Source organism: Puma concolor, chromosome E1 (genome assembly GCF_028749965.1).
Source record: "Puma concolor isolate L17-30 chromosome E1, mPumCon1.1.hap2, whole genome shotgun sequence".
Classification (NCBI taxonomy): domain Eukaryota; kingdom Metazoa; phylum Chordata; class Mammalia; order Carnivora; family Felidae; genus Puma; species Puma concolor.
This window is the reverse complement of record NC_141680.1, coordinates 17,321,270-17,338,641: the sequence shown is the minus strand read 5'-3', so window position 1 is coordinate 17,338,641 and position 17,372 is coordinate 17,321,270. Positions and strand designations below refer to the sequence as shown.

The 17,372-nt window shown below is 37.9% G+C and overlaps 2 protein-coding genes across 5 annotated transcripts in view; one reads left to right on the top strand and one right to left on the bottom strand.

The window, feature by feature from the left end:
- NSRP1 (nuclear speckle splicing regulatory protein 1) overlaps positions 1-5,273 on the top strand; it is a 61,909-nt gene extending 56,636 nt beyond the window's left edge. For all 3 annotated transcript variants that reach the window (XM_025916727.2, XM_086686429.1, XM_086686430.1), the window contains 3 exons: positions 592-799; positions 1,753-1,861; positions 3,710-5,273. In XM_025916727.2, the coding sequence (XP_025772512.1) occupies positions 592-799; positions 1,753-1,861; positions 3,710-4,763 (1,371 nt within the window). In that variant the 3' untranslated portion in view covers positions 4,764-5,273. The remainder of the gene's footprint in view (positions 1-591; positions 800-1,752; positions 1,862-3,709) is intronic.
- Positions 1-17,372, bottom strand: part of SLC6A4 (solute carrier family 6 member 4) — a 66,105-nt gene that overhangs the window by 3,549 nt on the left and 45,184 nt on the right. The window lies entirely within an intron of this gene.

The following is a 17,372-nucleotide window of genomic DNA, read 5'->3' as shown; positions in this document are numbered from 1 at the left end:
AACTCCTGTTCCTGTTCATATTTTTGTGTTTTATCATTCACTCATTTTTTTATTGCATTCTAGCTGGTAACAGAATCATCTGCACATGTGATCATATTTTTAGTTTGAAAAAAATACTTGAGAGTGGGAGCTTGAAATACGTTCACATTTTCTATCACTTTTTGTCTTTCATAAGCACAGACAGATATCTTTGCATCTTATAGTATGTGCAGGTAGGGTGGTAGTATAAAATTAAAGCTATTCTTTTAAATAAGCATATTTCACCTAATGGAAAAAGTAGTAGGAACCTTCTGAATCACTTACTTGAAGTATTGAGACAATACCTGTGAAAAGGGTGAAAACACAGTGGAAAAATTAATTTGAAATAAAAAAAAATAAAATAGCAGTTTGAATAATTTGTTTTACACTTAAATTTTTATTGTAAAGAATTTTAGTTTCACTCTTGCTAGTAAATTTATATTGAATTTTGAGAGGATGACAGTCCCGCCTATTTGGACTAGCCATTTTTATCTTAATAAATTCATGATAAAAACAATATTTTTTAATTTTTATTTTTGATTCTTCCCTAAATAATCTTATTTTTCCTCCTAGCCCAAGTATATTCACAACTTACTAAAAGCAGTTGAGATCAGAAAAAAGGAACAGGAAAAGAGAATGGAAAAGAAAATACAGAGAGAACGAGAGATGGAGAAGGGAGAGTTTGATGATAAGGAGGCATTTGTGACATCTGCTTATAAGAAAAAACTGCAAGAGAGAGCTGAAGAGGAAGAAAGAGAAAAAAGGGCTGCTGCACTTGAAGGTGAAATAGAAGAGGGAGAAGGGTAGAAGGAAACCGAAGCAGCAAATTGGTTTAGCCATTTGCTCTGTCCGTGAACTTCTAGGTTATAATGTGGTGGTCCTAATTTATGTATATAGATTTAAGGTATAAGATATGATGTTTTGTAGTATTATAAAATGTTGAAGAGATTATGAGTAAAAACACAGTTGTACTCTCAGTAACTTATTTCTACTGGACTTTTCATATATCTCATTTTGTGGTTTAAAACTATGACCATTACGAGTCATTGCCATAGAAAAATTCTAAATGTAAGAACTTTTATTACAAATCATAACACCATAATCTTGGTCAGAAGCAATATAAACTGAGATTTAAATCCTAGTTATATTTTCTGGCTTTAGAAAACTAGAGTAATACCACTCAAGGAACATTAACTGGGTGGGCATTTAGAAAAAGCATAACATTAATTCAAAAAAGAAAAAGATGTGCAGGAGCCAAAGAATGTCTTAGTGCTTTACTTCAGTCCTTTCTACTCATGGTCATTTCTCAAGGTCTAAGTAAAATGTATACATATAAATAGCTTAATTGACAAATGCTCATCAACTTTAAATAGAAGAAAATCAAGTCTAATGTTCTAAGGATGTATTAAGTGTTCATCTAGAGTATCAGTTGGCAGATATTCTGTGAAGGACCAGATAAGTAAATATCTTAGGTTTTGTGTACCATATGATCTCTGTTGGAGCTCCTCAGTTCTGCCTTTTAATACAAAAGCAGCCTTAATAAACAAATGAACAAGGCTACATTCCAATAAAAATATATTTACAAAAACAGTAGGCCACATTTGGTCTGCAGGCTATAGTTTGCCAACTCTGTCTACAGTTTATATACTGTATGTTACATACTCTACACCTGTAAAACAGAACTGTGTTGTGCCTTGTTGAATATATTCCTCTCATGTTTGCTTTCCCTCTCAGCCCGTTTGGATGTAACCAAGCAGAAAGATCTCAGTGGATTTTATAGACACCTGTTAAATCAAGCAGTTGGTGAAGAGGAAGTACCTACATGCAGCTTTCGTGAAGCCAGGTGAGACATGGCATATGGAATATTTAGAAGAAAAATTCTGTTCATGATCTGTGGTTGTAGGATTATTTTAACCCTCTGAAAGATAGAAGATTGCAGCATTGCATGTTGTGTTGTCAGCCAAACCTGACCTGATTGAATTGCAAAGGATTTACACTTTCTTAATTAAAAACTTACAGATTTAGTTCAAGATTATTTCTATTCTTCAGGATTCCTACATGTATGTTCATAAGAAGTAGTTTATTTTCATAAATAGGACATGGCCTCCAGAAAATGTAAGATTCACATATTTAGGGCTAGAAATGCACTCTCTAATATGTAGCTAGTAGTCACATGTGGCTATTTAAATAAAATCTAGGGGCGCCTTGGTGGCTCAGTCAGTTAAGTGTCTGACTTTGGCTCGCGTTCATGAGTTTGAGCCTTACATGTGGCTCACTGCTATCAGCTTTCAGCGTGGAGCCTGCTTCAGATCCTCTGTCCTCTTTGGCCCTCCCCCGCTTGCACTCTCACTCTCAAAAAAGAAATAAAACATTAAAAATATATGTATTATAACTAAAATATAAAATTTTGGTTATAATAGCCACATTTCAAATACAGTTGCCACATATGGCTAGTGGCTACCGCAGATGGCACAAATATGGACATTACTATTTCTGTACATATTTCCATTAGCACCGGTATAAAAAGAAAGTGTTGGAGGGTTTTTAAAATAAAATTATAAAGTATTGTAGGAATGGTTAAATGACTCTCATAAGTATATAGCTGAAGGTAAAAGAGAATTTGTCCTAAGCTTGTATCTGAGTAAATGGTTTTTGGAACAGAGACATTCAGATTAGAGGATCTGTGTCTGTGTTGCTGGGAAAAGGAGAGAGGCAGGAGAATGGAAGTAAAGGTGAAGAGAAGGAATTAGATTTATACTTCCACCCCTACCTCCTTTGCTGCCAACTGCTAGGTTTGATTACAAAATTGATGAAAATTATGAGTCTAAGAAAGTATATTTGAAGAGAGATTTTGAATGGAGAATTAGAATTTCTGTTAGAGTTTCATCTAGAACAGTTGTGAGGCCAGCCATGAAACTCCCTAATGTCATTTAATATTGTACTTTTCTTAGAGTCTAGTAATAGAATTCCTGTTAATCCTTTAGAAGATAGTTCTGCTGCCAGTTCCCAAAGAACCACTGTTGTTCTATTAGTATAATTATTAAGTGATTAGTAAGAATGAATGTGTGAGTAATGTAGATAAATTAACCACATTTATCAGCTGGGAAAATGTAGGTGATATGAACAATTTTTAGTGTTATTGATTGTAATCGAGTAGATTCATATATTCCCATTTTGTTGTGATAGGTGCCAAGGGAGAGGTGCTCATGCCTTTTTAATCATAAGACAAATTACTTAGTGATACTTAAGAATTAGATTTTGCCAGCATTTTGCTATAAAAAAAATTATCTTCATCTATTCCCAGGACTATTATTAAATTTTTTAAAAAGAGAAAAATCCAACAAAGAGCTGTAACTTGAACTTCATATTATGAAAATAGTACTTAGATACAGAATATATCTTACTTTTCCCAATTATTGGCATGCTTAACAAAAACAAAAACCTTGTACAGACTCCTGTCTGAAGGTTCTAGCAGTCCAATACAGCAATCTAATTTTCTCTATTTCACTTCTACCTTTTTCTGAAAATATCCTGAATGGTTAGAAAATACTAGTTTACAATAGTCATAAGGTAAATAGCACCTTTTTCACATTTAGTAGTTAAATTTAAGTATTGAGAAAAATTATATGAACATTTCATGTGCTTACTACAATTGATAATGTGGCATTTTTTAAATGTTACTTTTTTTAAGGTCTGGAATAAAGGAAGAGAAATCAAGGGGTTATTCTGATGAAGTAAGTTCAGAGAACAGAATACCACATGAGAAATGCATTCTCCAAACTGTTGTGCAAGTAGAGGAAAACCCAGATGCAGATAGCGACTTTGATGTTAATAGCAGTGAGGATGATGAAATGGAAGAAAATAAAAAAGCAAACGCAAGAAGGGAGAGGGTCACAGAGACCTCCAAGAGTGACTCTAAACATCAGAGGAATCAAATCCACTCACAGTCTTCTAGTGAAGAAAGAGAGCATAGTACCAAATGCCACACAAAAAGGTCCAAGTCAAGAGTTCATGAGAAAAGGGAAGATCAGCACCAAGAGAGACAATCCAGGGATCATGAGAACTATTACAATGACCGTGATTACCGAAAAGAAAAGAAGGATTCCCATAGGCACCGAGAAGCCAGCCATAGAGATTCCCACTGGAAGAGGCATGAACAAGAAGATAAACTGAGGGGAAGAGACCAAAGAGAAAGAAATGACAGAGATTGGAAAAGGGAGAAAGACAGGGAGAAATATTCCCCAAGAGAACAAGAAAGAGAGAGACAACGAAATAATCATGATCGATACAGTGAGAAAGGAGGAGAGAAGGAAGAGAAAAGCAAAGAAGAGCATGTGAAAGCAAGGAAAGAAAGATATGAAAACAGTGATAAGTACAGACATAGAGAACAACGAGAAATAAGTATTCAGTCTTCAGAAAGAAACCGAGAGAAAAAAGAAAGCAGCCCAAATTCTAGGGCAAAGGATAGGTTTCTTGACCAGGAAAAATCCAATAAAATGAGAAACATGGACAAAGAAAGAAACCCAGAGAAACCCTCCAGTTCTGAAACATCAGTAGGAGCAAAACATAGACTCACAGAGGAATACCAAGAGATGGGCAAAGAACAAGAGGGACCACATGAAGTGGGGAACAAGTTTGCAAAGCGAAATAATGAAGAAACTGTAATGTCGGCTAGAGATAGGTACCTGGCCAGGCAGATGGCACGGGTTAATGCAAAGACATATATTGAGAAAGAAGATGATTGATAACTGCCCCAGTAGAAAGACCTGTGGAGGCACAGAAAATGAAAACTCCTGAAACATGCTGTGTGAAAGCATAAACGAGTGTGTTAACAGTGGTTGGGAGGGTATTTTTTAATATATTTTCAAAATTCATTATTGGCTTAAGTAAAAATAAGTCCTTTTGTCTTGAATGTTTGAATTGATATGTATTTTATTATCATTACCACATTCTTGGTTGGTGGTAAATCCCTGTACAGGTTCTTAATGAGGAAAATTGTCTGCACTCTAACCATTAAAAAATAACTCCTCAAACAACTCTCCTAATAATGTTGGCTTTGTTGCAGGAGGTGTTAGTTTTATAAATAGTGTATCCTAGATAAAAAATTTGTGGATTTGAGTAACAGAATATTGCTATACTTTGTTTTGATATTTATGTTAATATATAAAATATAGATCATACATTGTCTGACTTTCTAGCTCACAGAATATTTGGCTTAAATGCAAATAAAAATAGTGATACGTTTGTACATTTAATTCAGTCTCATATTTTAAAAGTAATGTCATTTATGCCACGATTCCTTTTTTTTTTAATTTTTTTTTAATGTTTATTTATTTATTTTTTTGGAGAGAGACAGAGACAGAGTGCGAGCTGGGGAGGAGCAGAGAGAGAGGGAGACACAGAATCTGAAGCAGCCTCCAGGCTCTGAGTGGTCAGCACAGAGCCAGACATGAGACTCAAACCCACAAATCCATGACCTGAGCCAAAGTTGTACACTTCACTGACTTAGCCACCCAAGTGCCCCACCTCTTTGTTTTCTTATTTAAAAATCACTTTAATTCTGAAACCTTAGCAAGGTAGTGAATTGGTTATTTCAGTCAGTTTTAGCTGAGGTGAAAAGATGGAGACATTTAGCCTAAATGAGGTTAAAGATCCAGGTAGCTTATGTATGACCCTGACTTTTATTTTTTTTTATTTATTTATTTTTTTTTATTAAAAAAATTTTTTTTTTCAACGTTTATTTATTTTTGGGACAGAGAGAGACAGAGCATGAACGGGGGAGGGGCAGAGAGAGAGGGAGACACAGAATCGGAAACAGGCTCCAGGCTCCGAGCCATCGGCCCAGAGCCTGACGCGGGGCTCAAACTCACGGACCGCGGGATCGTGACCTGGCTGAAGTCGGACGCTTAACCGACTGCGCCACCCAGGCGCCCCGACCCTGACTTCTTTTATATACTCCAATAAAGAAACAGCATTTGAAATTAAATAATTCATTCATGGGTAAAAAATGAATGACATGGAGAAAGTAGTTCTAACAGAAAGTAGTTTATATCTCTCATACTTCATCATGAAGTTACATTGTCTTATTTTCAGAAGGATAAACTTAGTTTAATAATATTGACTTTTAGGGGCGCCTGGGTGGCTCAGCCAGTTAAGCGTCTGGAACTCTGGGGTGCCTGGGTGGCTCATTTGGTTAAGCATCTAACTTCGGCTCAGGTCATGATCACAGTTCATGGGTTCAAGCCTCGAGTCAGGCCATGTGCAGACAGCTCAGCCTGGAGCCTGTTTCAGATTCTGTATCTCCCTCTCTCTCTGCCCCTCCCCTGATCATGATCTGTCTGTCTGTCTCTCTGTCTCTCTCTCTCTCTCAAAAATAAATAAACATTTAAAAAAATTAAAAAAAAAAGCGTCTGACTCGACTTCGGCTTGGGTCATGATCTCACAGTTAGTGAGTTTGAGGCACGCATCAGGCTCTGTGCTGGCAGCATGGAGCCTGCTTGAGATTCTGTCTGCCTCTCCCCAGCTTGCTCTCTATCTCCCTCTCGAATTAAATAAAAATAAACTTAATAATATTGACTTTTAGAAAAGACATTATATATTTAGGATCAAATTTAGAATTCATAAGTAATTTTTATTATACCTTTAAAGCCAGAAAGGGAAAGTAAGAAATCTAATGCCATTATCTCTTGATGGACACATTAAATGTCAGTTGCATCCTAATACTTTAACATAGATCAGTGACCGTGACAAACACTTAAGAGCACTGGCTACATGTACACAGAGGGAGTCGTGTAATGTAACCAAAAAAGTTCAGGTGAGATGATGGAAGACCATGAGTGGTAGGCTAAAAATCTTCCCCTTCAGTTGGGAATGTGGTTTCTTTGCTGGAGTTACTAGTGCCATATAGTGGAAAGATTTATTTGACCATAGTATGCAAGATACAGTCAAGGAGGGAGAGACTGGAGTCAGATTTGATAAGAAATTTGATTTCCCTCCCCCAGTAGTTCAGAAATTTTCACAAAGCAGCTTGGATGCTTTGGATAGGAAAAACAATATAGTACCTTTATTAACAAAGTTTTGACATAACTCAGGAACAAACTACAAATTAAGGTGTTTTTTTTTTTCTTTTCTATCTCCTCCAAATATATAGATGTTTTTGCCTCTCTTGCATTCATTTTACCCTCTTCTAGGACCAGTGCCTTGGTTTTCTTTCAGGAAAAGTACCCCTTCACTACTTAGTCCATTGGTTCAAATGGGGTTGAATAGGCTCCAGGAAAGGTTTGCGACTTAACCTAGGTCAATTCTGACACTGTCAGACTTAAAGAGATAAAAGTTTTCCGCTACCATTGCTGACTTCAAAGATGAGGTGAGTCCAGAGTTGCATGGGAAAATGACTGCCTCAGTGCCTGACAGAATAAAGCTCACACAAAGAGCAGAAATGAGGGGAGTGAGGGACAAACACCTGATGATTGCTTTTGTCTCTCCGGCTCTCCTGGGCGTGTATTTTTTAGATATTTAAACCAATACTTTTCCTGTCTTTTACTTAAGACAGTTTCAATTGGATTTCTGCCACTATAGCCAGAAAAGCCCTATTTGATAGAAGGTTCTACCTATGATGTCTATGCCAGAAGTTACTGGAACATTTTTAATAAACTTTAAAAAATTATAGCATAATAAGCATTTTTAAATAGTGCATGGGGCGCCTGGGTGGTGCAGTCGGTTAAGCGTCCGACTTCAGCCAGGTCACGATCTCACGGTCCGTGAGTTCGAGCCCCGCATCAGGCTCTGGGCTGATGGCTCAGAGCCTGGAGCCTGTTTCCGATTCTGTGTCTCCCTCTCTCTCTGCCCCTCCCCCATTCATGCTCTGTCTCTCTCTGTCCCAAAAAATAAATAAACGTTGGGAAAAAAAAATTTAAATAGTGCATATATCTTGAGTATGTAGTTTAGTGGATTTACCCAGAGTGAACACATCCAGTGTGAAAACATTACCTGACCCACAAGAAGTTCTCTTCACACCCCTTCCTGACCTCCTTACTACCCCTTCCCCCTTTGACTTTCAACTCCACAAATTGGGTTTTTTGTTTCCTAGATTTTATAGTATTTATTCATTCTATTGAATGAATAGACATTATTTCCTGAATGGGATTATTACAAATAATACTTCCATGAGCATTCTGGTACTTGTCTTCTAGTGTGTGCATATATGTTTTGGCGGGGGTGGGGGGGGGTGGATATTCCTAGGGATGGAATTGCTGATCCATAGGTTATACATGTGTTCAGCTTTAATAGATACTGTCAATCAGTTATCCAAAACTACTCTAGCAATTTGTGAGAGTTCCAGTTGCTCCATCTTCTTGCTTAAGCTTGGTAATTGTTTCTCTTTTGTCTTTTGAGTTTAGTCATTCTGTTGGGTATAATGATCTCTCATGGTTTCATGGTTCCCTACAGGCTGTCATATAGTTACTAGCATTAGAATATTTCCCTTTTGAAGAATATGTTTCTTTTGCCTATCTTAGAGGGGCTGGGGATGGGGGGTGGGGGATATTATCTGCCTTGTTTTCATGACCTAAATGATTCTTTATATATTCTGGGTAGGAGTTGTCTTTTGTCTTTGTAAGCAACCTCTCTTCCTCAATGGCTTGCCTTTTCCCTCTTACTCATAATGGTATCTTTTAATGAACAGAGGTCTTGCATTGTTATAAAGTTAAACAGTCAAAAGTTAAATAAAATTTTAAAGTTCACTTCCTCACTTGCACTAGACATTTGAAGTGCTCAACAGCCGCATGTATCTAGCAGCTACCATATAGGAAAGTGCAGATTTATACAACACTTCTGTTGCAGAAAGTTCTGGACAACACTCTTCTAGAAGCATTATTGTTTACTTTTCACAATTAGATTTACCATGCATCTGGAACGAATTTTTATATGTAGTATAATCTGGAGATGAAGATTTATTGTTTCCCATCTGGGCATCAAATAGGACTCATCAGTGAATGAAAACTTTGTTCAAAGTAAAACCATAATGAATACCATTGAACATCCACCAGGAATGGCAAAAATGTTTAGACACACTGCTGAGTGTCGGTGAGGATGTGGAGCCAAGGTAAGTCATATATGCTGCCAGTGGCAGATGACTGGTACAACAATTTAGTTTTACCTAGGAATATTGATGCTGCACCTTATCTATAACTTGTGTTCTTCCACAGATGAACCAGGAATTTTCATAATAGTGTTTTTCATCAAGCTGGAAACAGCCTCAAATGTCTATCAGTAGTAAGTGAATCTGGTATGTATATATACACAATACAGTGAAAACACTAGAGCTATAGGATGAATATAGTGTGAATATATACAATTATGATGAATTTTAGAGTATTGTAAGTAACAAAAAGTAATTATCATAGTTTAAAAAAACAAAAACAAAATAGCGGCTCCTGGGTGGCTCAGCTGGTTAAGTCTTAGACTTCAGCTCAGGTCATAATCTCACAGTTTGTGAGTTTGAGCACCATTTCAGGCTCTGCTGACAGTGCGGAGCCTGCTTCGGATCCTCTGTCCCCCTCTGTCTCTCTGTCCCTCCCCAGCTTGCATGCACGTGTTCTTTCTCTCTCTCTTTCAAAAATAAACGTTTAAAAAAAATTAAAAAACAAAACAAGCAAGGCGTGCCAAGGTGGCTCAGTCAGTGTCCAACTCTTAGTTTCAGCTCAGGTCACGATCTCACAGTTTGTGAGCTTGCAGAACCCGCATCAGGTTCTGCACTGACAGCTCAGGGTATGCTTAGGATTGTCTCTCTCTTTCTCTCTGCCCCTCCCCCACTTGCTCTCTTTCTGTCAAAAAAATAAACTTTAAAAAATTAAAAAAACAAGCAAAATGATACTTTATAGAGATACTTGGGTAGGTAATAACACTAAGAAAAAACAAGGAAATGATGGTTAAAGTCAAGATTTGTGATACAGGAGGGGTACACATGGGGCTTCTAGATATTGGCAATATTTCATTTCTTGATGTGGATGGTTGTTACTTGGCTGTTTGCTCTATTCTTTCAATTGTAAATATGTTTTATATATTCTGTATGCATAATACATCCCACAGTAAACACTTTTGTAAAAAATTTCTAATATATGAATCAGAGGAACTATTAGCCATCCTGGTTAATCTTAGTCATTTTTACAGGAAGAGTCTATATAGATGTTGCTTAATCGAATGGCTTATGCACAGGGCCGCAGTATTTGATAATGTATTATTTGGGCTAGTATGAATAAGAGATTCATTAAATTTTTTACTAAATACGTTCTTTTAAATACATAAGTTCCAAAACAGTATACTTAAATTTTGTGAATTGATGAATAGCTGTTCCTCAAACTCAATTTTTTTCTCAAATTTTTTTTTAAAATTCGTTTTTACATTTATTTATTTTTGAGAAACAGAGTGAGACAAAGCGTGAGCAGGGGAGGGGCAGAGGGAGAGGGAGACACAGAATCTGAAGCAGGCTCCAGGCTCTGAGCAAGAGGTCAGCACAGAGCCTGATGCGGGGCTCGAACCCACGAACTGTGAGATCACAACCTGAGCCGAAAGTCGGACGCTCAACCGACTGAGCCACCCAGGCGCCTCTCTCAATTTTTAACAATACATAAATAACTCAAGATGTTTTCATTTTCCTTCTCCCTCCTCCTGTTTACTCTTACTCCAATCATACCAAATACATAGTACTGTTTCATGATAACTATGCCTTCTCACAGACTTGTTGCTTTGCCTAGAACGCTACCTATATTTCTACATATTTTTATTTATTAAAAAAAATTTTTTTTAACATTTATGTTTGAGAGAGACAGAGCACAAGCAGTGGAGGGGCAGAGAGAGAGAGGGAGATACAGAATCCAAAGCAGGCTCCAGGCTCCGACCACAGAGCCTGATGCAGGGCTCGAAACCATGAACTGTGAGATCATGACCTGAGCTGAAGTCTGATGCTTAACTGACGGAGCCACCCAGGAGCCCCACTACATAACAACTTTTTTTTTTAATTAAAAAAAAAATTTTTTTTAACGTTTATTTATTTTTGAGACAGACCATGAACAGGGGAGGGGCAGAGAGAGAGGGAGACACAGAATCTGAAACAGGCTCCAGGCTCTGAGCGGTCAGCACAGAGCCCGACGTGGGGCTCGAACTCACGGACCGTGAAATCATGACCTGAGCGGAAGTCGAACGCTTAACCGACCGAGTCACCCAGGCGCCCCCATAACTTCTTTTTAAAACTAACCTGAGGTGGCATTGCCTCCAGAAAGCCTCTCTTAATACCCCTCATCACTTCAACAACACCTCTGTTTCCTTCACGTGCTGTGCATTATAGTATGATGATAGGATGTTAGTTGTCTGAGGACAAAGATCTAAACTCAACTTTATATGCCTAAGTGCCTACTATAATGCAAAGTTTTTGTTTCATATACCTTAAGCATTTCTTAAAATCAGAATTTTAAAACTGGAATGACCTAACATCTAACATAACCCCTGCAATTTAAAATGTCTGTAAGGCACAGGGCACCTGAGTGGCTCAGTCATTTGAGCATCTGACTCTTGATTTCAGCTTAGGTCATGATCTCACGGTTTGTGAGTTCGAGCCCTACTTAGGGCACTGCTTGGGATTCCCTCTCCCTCTCTCCCTCTGCCCTTCTGGAGCATGTGTGCACTCTCTCTCTCAAAATAAATAAACTGAAGAAAACTTTTTTTTTTTTTTAAATGTCTTTAAGGCATCATGTTTAAGAGCTGAGACTTGGAGGTCTAGGGTCTACTATTTATCAGCTGCATAACCTTGGACAAGTTTAAGTTCTCTAAGCTTCAGTCTCTTCATTTGTAAAATGGGGATAATAAAAGTGTGTCTTTCTTAAGACTGATATAAAGATTACTTGAAACAGTGCATATAATGCTGTGCCTGATATTAGTAAGCACACAGTAAATATTCATAATCAGTTATGTTATGACAACCCATGAGGAGTTGGGGCCAGTGAAGTTGAGTGACTTATATAAGGTTACTTAGTTTGGTGGTTGCTGAGAAGAACTTGAGCCCTGTCTCCTCAATCCTATCTGGTTCTTTCCACCAGTGCAGGAAAGTTTTTTGCTTTTGGCAAAATATATGACACCTGTCATACTTATGATGAAGGGAAAATAGGCCAGATGAATGACATGAAATATGATATGTTTTCATGCATCTAGCAAATTGAGGCCTTTTGCCAGATGTACTAGATTCTTGTTCATTGTGTTAAGAAGATAAAGTCTAAAAGAAGAAATAAGGAATAATTAACAGGAAAGGTTGTGGGTTGGGAAAAAGTTTAGAAATATACTTTATCACTGAAGTGTCTCCCGTGGAAGATGCTTTCTTTTTCCAAGCCCTGACCATCCCATTATACTGCTAATCCCTTTCCTCACTTTGTCACTTAAGAAAATATGATGGCTTTCTTAGGCTATAATTTTAACTATTAATGCAAATTGATACTCTCCCCTTTTGATCATCCCTTCCCTAACTAGTCAATCCATTAAGTGGTACTCTGAAAGGTAAAAGCTCTCATGGCCCAGAGCTGGGGGTCACTCCAACACAGCGAAGAAAAGAACTGTGTAGGAGTGGCCTACACTTTGTGTCAGACCAAATGAGGGTGAGGGGTAATTGTGCAGAGAGGAGACCCCTGCAAGAGGTTAAGTCCAGGTATGGTGGGGAAGGCATCCACTGAGTGGGTGGCAGTGGTGACTGCCCAATAAGCGTTGTCAGCCTGAGCAAGGTGAGAAAGACATTAGTCCAGAGGACATCCCATCATGAGGTGTCAGAACTTGAATGGGATAAGGAGAGCAGCAGCAGTAGAATATTGCTCATGTTCAGGGATACTGATCAAATAAGTAAATATATTCAGGAAAATGGGAGCCATTGTTTCTCATTGTCCTAGAAGGGGTTATAAATACAGAGAAAACTAGAGAGAACTTTGCAGTGTTGGGTTAGAGTTGGAAATACTGGGTGTGAACTCATAGTTTTCACAGTACAGATCAAGAAATAATTATGGATGCAAATGTGTGTGTGCACAGATATACACACATTTACACACATACTTTCATTCTGTCCAATGAATGGACTTGGGATCAGTGACAAGCCATTAGTAGTGATCATGCCTACCCCCTAAATCTTGGTTTCTAAATACATTCTTCACTAAAAGGAACCAGGGCTTCTTAGAGAAAAAGCTGTGGCAGGGAAAGTACAAGATGATCCTGGAACATCTTACTCCAGAAAGTAAGGAAGTGTTCTAAATGATAGGCACATGTCATAAGGATAGGAGCCAGCTTGCCAGGACTCTCACTGGCTAAATGTGGGATAATTTGAGCATCAAAATTAATGATTATAGTCCACTGAACAAAATAATCCATGAAAAATAAATGAATAAATGTTAGAAGAGGAAGAGGATATTTGCACAGTCTCAGAGTTACATACTCCCTACAAAATATTAATTACAAAAGAAAAGAAACTTTACAGTGGAAAGTCTGGTAGACACCACCTTATTTGGGTAACTGATGTTAACATCACTAATATGGGACAGATCAAATTGTGTTTCACCCGATAGAGGAGCATCAGGTGAAGACAGAGGAGCATGAGCACCATTCCTGTGATATTTGCCAAAAATACTTAGCCTGAATCTAATCATGAGAAATCAATCATCATCAAACATCAAACTGAGGGACATTCTGCCAAATATCTGACTTATAATCTTCAGAAGTATTGAGGTCATGAAAGTCAAGGGAAGACTGGGAAACTTCCAGCCTGAAGGAAACAAAAGAGGCATGAAACTAATGAAAACTGTGATTCTGGACTGGATCCTTTTGCTAAAAGGATGTCATTAAATGAGGCCTGAGACTAAATGGCACTAATGTATCAATGTCACTTCCCTGATTTTGATGGTTGTAATGTGGTTATGTAGGAGAATGTCCTTATTTATTGAAAATACATCCCCCATGATTTTCATTTTTGAATTTAGATCTATGTATGTAGGCTTCTATGGATGATTTTAAAGATAGCATGAGGGGGCGCCTGGGTGGCGCAGTCGGTCAAGCGTCCGACTTCAGCCAGGTCACGATCTCGCGCTCCGTGAGTTCAAGCCCCGCGTCGGGCTCTGGGCTGATGGCTCAGAGCCTGGAGCCTGTTTCCGATTCTGTGTCTCCCTGTCTCTCTGCCCCTCCCCCGTTCATGCCCTGTCTCTCTCTGTCCCAAAAATAAATAAACGTTGAAAAAAAAAATTTTTTTTTTTAAATAAAAAAAAAAAGATAGCATGAGAATAACCTTTGGCCTGGAATCAGAAAGCCTAGGTGCACGTTCTGTCCTGGAACTTGTCAGCTGTGAACTTGGGCAAATTAACTTCTTTGAGCCTCAGGCTCCTCATCTGCAACACTAGGGAAATAACAGCTGCCACCCAGAGCTCTGATGATCATGTGAAATGATAGATGTGAAAATACATTATAAACTGAAGTTCTGCACAAAACACAAAGAATTGTCATAATTTAGCCTTTCCGAAATTTAGTATTTCTAATTGTAGGTAGTTTCGATACTAAATATTTGCAAATGACATGCAGTAGTGCTTGGGAATTGTATAAATGTTTTGTACAGTTAAGACTGAGATTAAAAAAAAATTTTTTTTAATGTTTATTTTTGGGAGAGAGAGAGAGTGTGTTGTGTGTGTGTGTGTGTGTGTGTGTGTGTGTGTGAGCAAGGGAGGGGCAGAGAGAGAGAGGGAGACACAGAATCTGAAGCAGACTCCAGGCTCTGAGCTGTCAGCACAGAGCCCAATGTGGGCTCGAACTCACAAACCACAAGATCAAGGCCTGAGCTGAAGTCAGATGCTCAACCAGCTGAGCCACCCAGATGCCCAAGATTAAGATTTTTTTTTTTTAATGTGTATTTTTGAGAGACAGAGCAAAAGCACGGGGAGGGGCAGAGAGAGAGGGAGACAGAAGATCCAAAATCAGACTCTGTGCTGATAGCAGAGAGCCCAACATGGGGGCTCAAACTCACAAGCCTCGAGACCATGACCTGAACCAAAGTCAGATGCTTAACTGAGTCATGCAGGCACCCTAAGATAAAGATTTTTATCTTAACGTTAAAAGTTTGTAAGTTTTGTTTCTATTTTGAGACAAAACAAATCTATATATCGTAATGTGAAAAGTTATTACAGTTGACAGTTCACAACATAATGCATTTGCTGACATCTCACATTTAACTTGGACCATTTACAACTAAACTGCATAAATGAATACAGGGGCATGCTATGAATCTTTAAGAGGAAACTACTTTTATACAAATAAAATGTAGTGTAGTTCTGGGGTTCCTGGCTGGCTCAATTGGAAGAGCATGTGACTTGATCTCGGGGCTGTGAGTTTGAGCCCTACATTGGGTATAGAGATTACTTAAATAAAACTTAAAAAAAATTAGTTCTACCACTAAAGTTTTAAAATAATTATGTTTCATGTAAAAAAGAACAGTGAGAAATTTCATATTACCACTGTTGACAGAAGTGAGGAAGAAATTTACTTAATTGTAATATTTATTTATTTGTCTTTGAGAGAGAGAAAGGCAGTGAGTGAGCAGGGAAGGGGCAGAGAGAGAGGATCCCAAGCAACCTCTGTGCTGTCAGTGTGGAGTCCAATGTGGGGCTCGATCTCACAAACTGTGAGATCATGACCTGAGCTGAAATCAAGAATCACACACTTAACTGACTGAGCCACCCAGGTGCTCCAAAATTTGCTTAATTTTTGCTGTAGGTAATGTGGGAGGTGAAGTAAAGATGAGGGGGAAGAAATACCATTTGTATATAACTCAACCATAATCTAGAATTTGAAACACCTCGCTGATATGTCCAACACACAAAGTATCCTGAAATTTTGTGAATTAAATCATATTTACACTTGATCTTAGCCAAAGGCCGAGAAGCAATAATCAAATCATATTTTAAATAACATTGGAGAAATAACTAAATTCTTAAGTCCCTAATTTTATCTTTTAAAATATGCATTTTCCATATATCAACTTTTCTTAAGGTGTACCTGTAGATTAGAGTTTGAATAAGAATAATGTTTCTTTTTCAAATACCTTTTTTTCTTCTTAAGATTTTATTCTTGGGGTATCTGGTGGTTCAGTCAGTTAGATGTCCAGCTTTGGCTCAGGTCATGATCTCATGGTTCGAGTTTGAGCCACTGCACCGGGCTCTCTGCTGTCAGCAGCACAGGGCCCGCTTTGGATTCTCTGTCCTCCTTTCTGCCCCTCCCCCATATGCAGTCTCTCTCTTTCTCTCTCTCTCTCTCTCTCTCTCTCTCTCTCTCAAAAAAAAAAACATTTAAAAAAATATTTTATTTTTAATCTCTACACATAACGTGGGACTCAAACTTACAACCCTGAGATCAAGAGTCTCATGCTCTACTGACTGACCCAGATAGGCACTCCCAAAATGACATTTTTTTACAAAAGAAAAAAAAAAAAACAAACCAGAAATGCTGTTGTTTGCTTATAGTATGTTAGGTATTTTAGCATAAAGGTGAGATAACCTTTCCTCCCCAAATATTTGTTGTTTGGGCTGTCACTGGTTACTAACTCTTAGAAATAAATTACTATAATTGGAGTCTTCAATTTTAGAATTGAAGGACTGCTATAATCTATTCTTTCCCATAAATGATAAGATTTAGCAGACATTAAAACTTTTTTCTGATGAGGTATTCAAACATATACAGAGTTTCCAAATTGGAGTTGGCCAGTGAAGACAATCTATTGTGATGGCTTGAAACAAAACAAAACACTAAAGACGAACTTGCACTGGTGTTAGAGCAATTTGGCATGGATATTGTGATGTGTAGGTAAGAGAAAGACCATCTGAAATTCCAACTGAAATATATTGTGAATTATTTTTTTTAAAGTCTTCTCTTGAAAAGGTGAGTTGTTTTGAAACACCTAATTCAGAAATACTAAGTAGATCCCAGTTATATGAATCCAAAGGAGAGACAATATTTAAGATTCCATCCTAAAACGTTTATCTTTTCCATTGTGGTAAATGCCCACTAAAACAACTGAGAGGAGTATTGTTTCATTCTAGCAGAGGAAATAACCTCACCTTCATTTAGAAACTTCCAGAACCCGGGGCACCTGGGTGGCTCAATCGGTTAAGTGTCCAACTTTGGCTCAGGTCATGATCTCACGGTTTGTGAGTTTGACCCCCGCATTGGGGCTCTGTGCTGATGTCTCGGAGCCTGGAGGCTGCTTTGGATTCTGTCTCCCTCTCTCTCTGCCTCTCCCCTGCTCATACTCTGTCTCTCAAGAATAAATAAAACATTTTAAAAAATTTAAT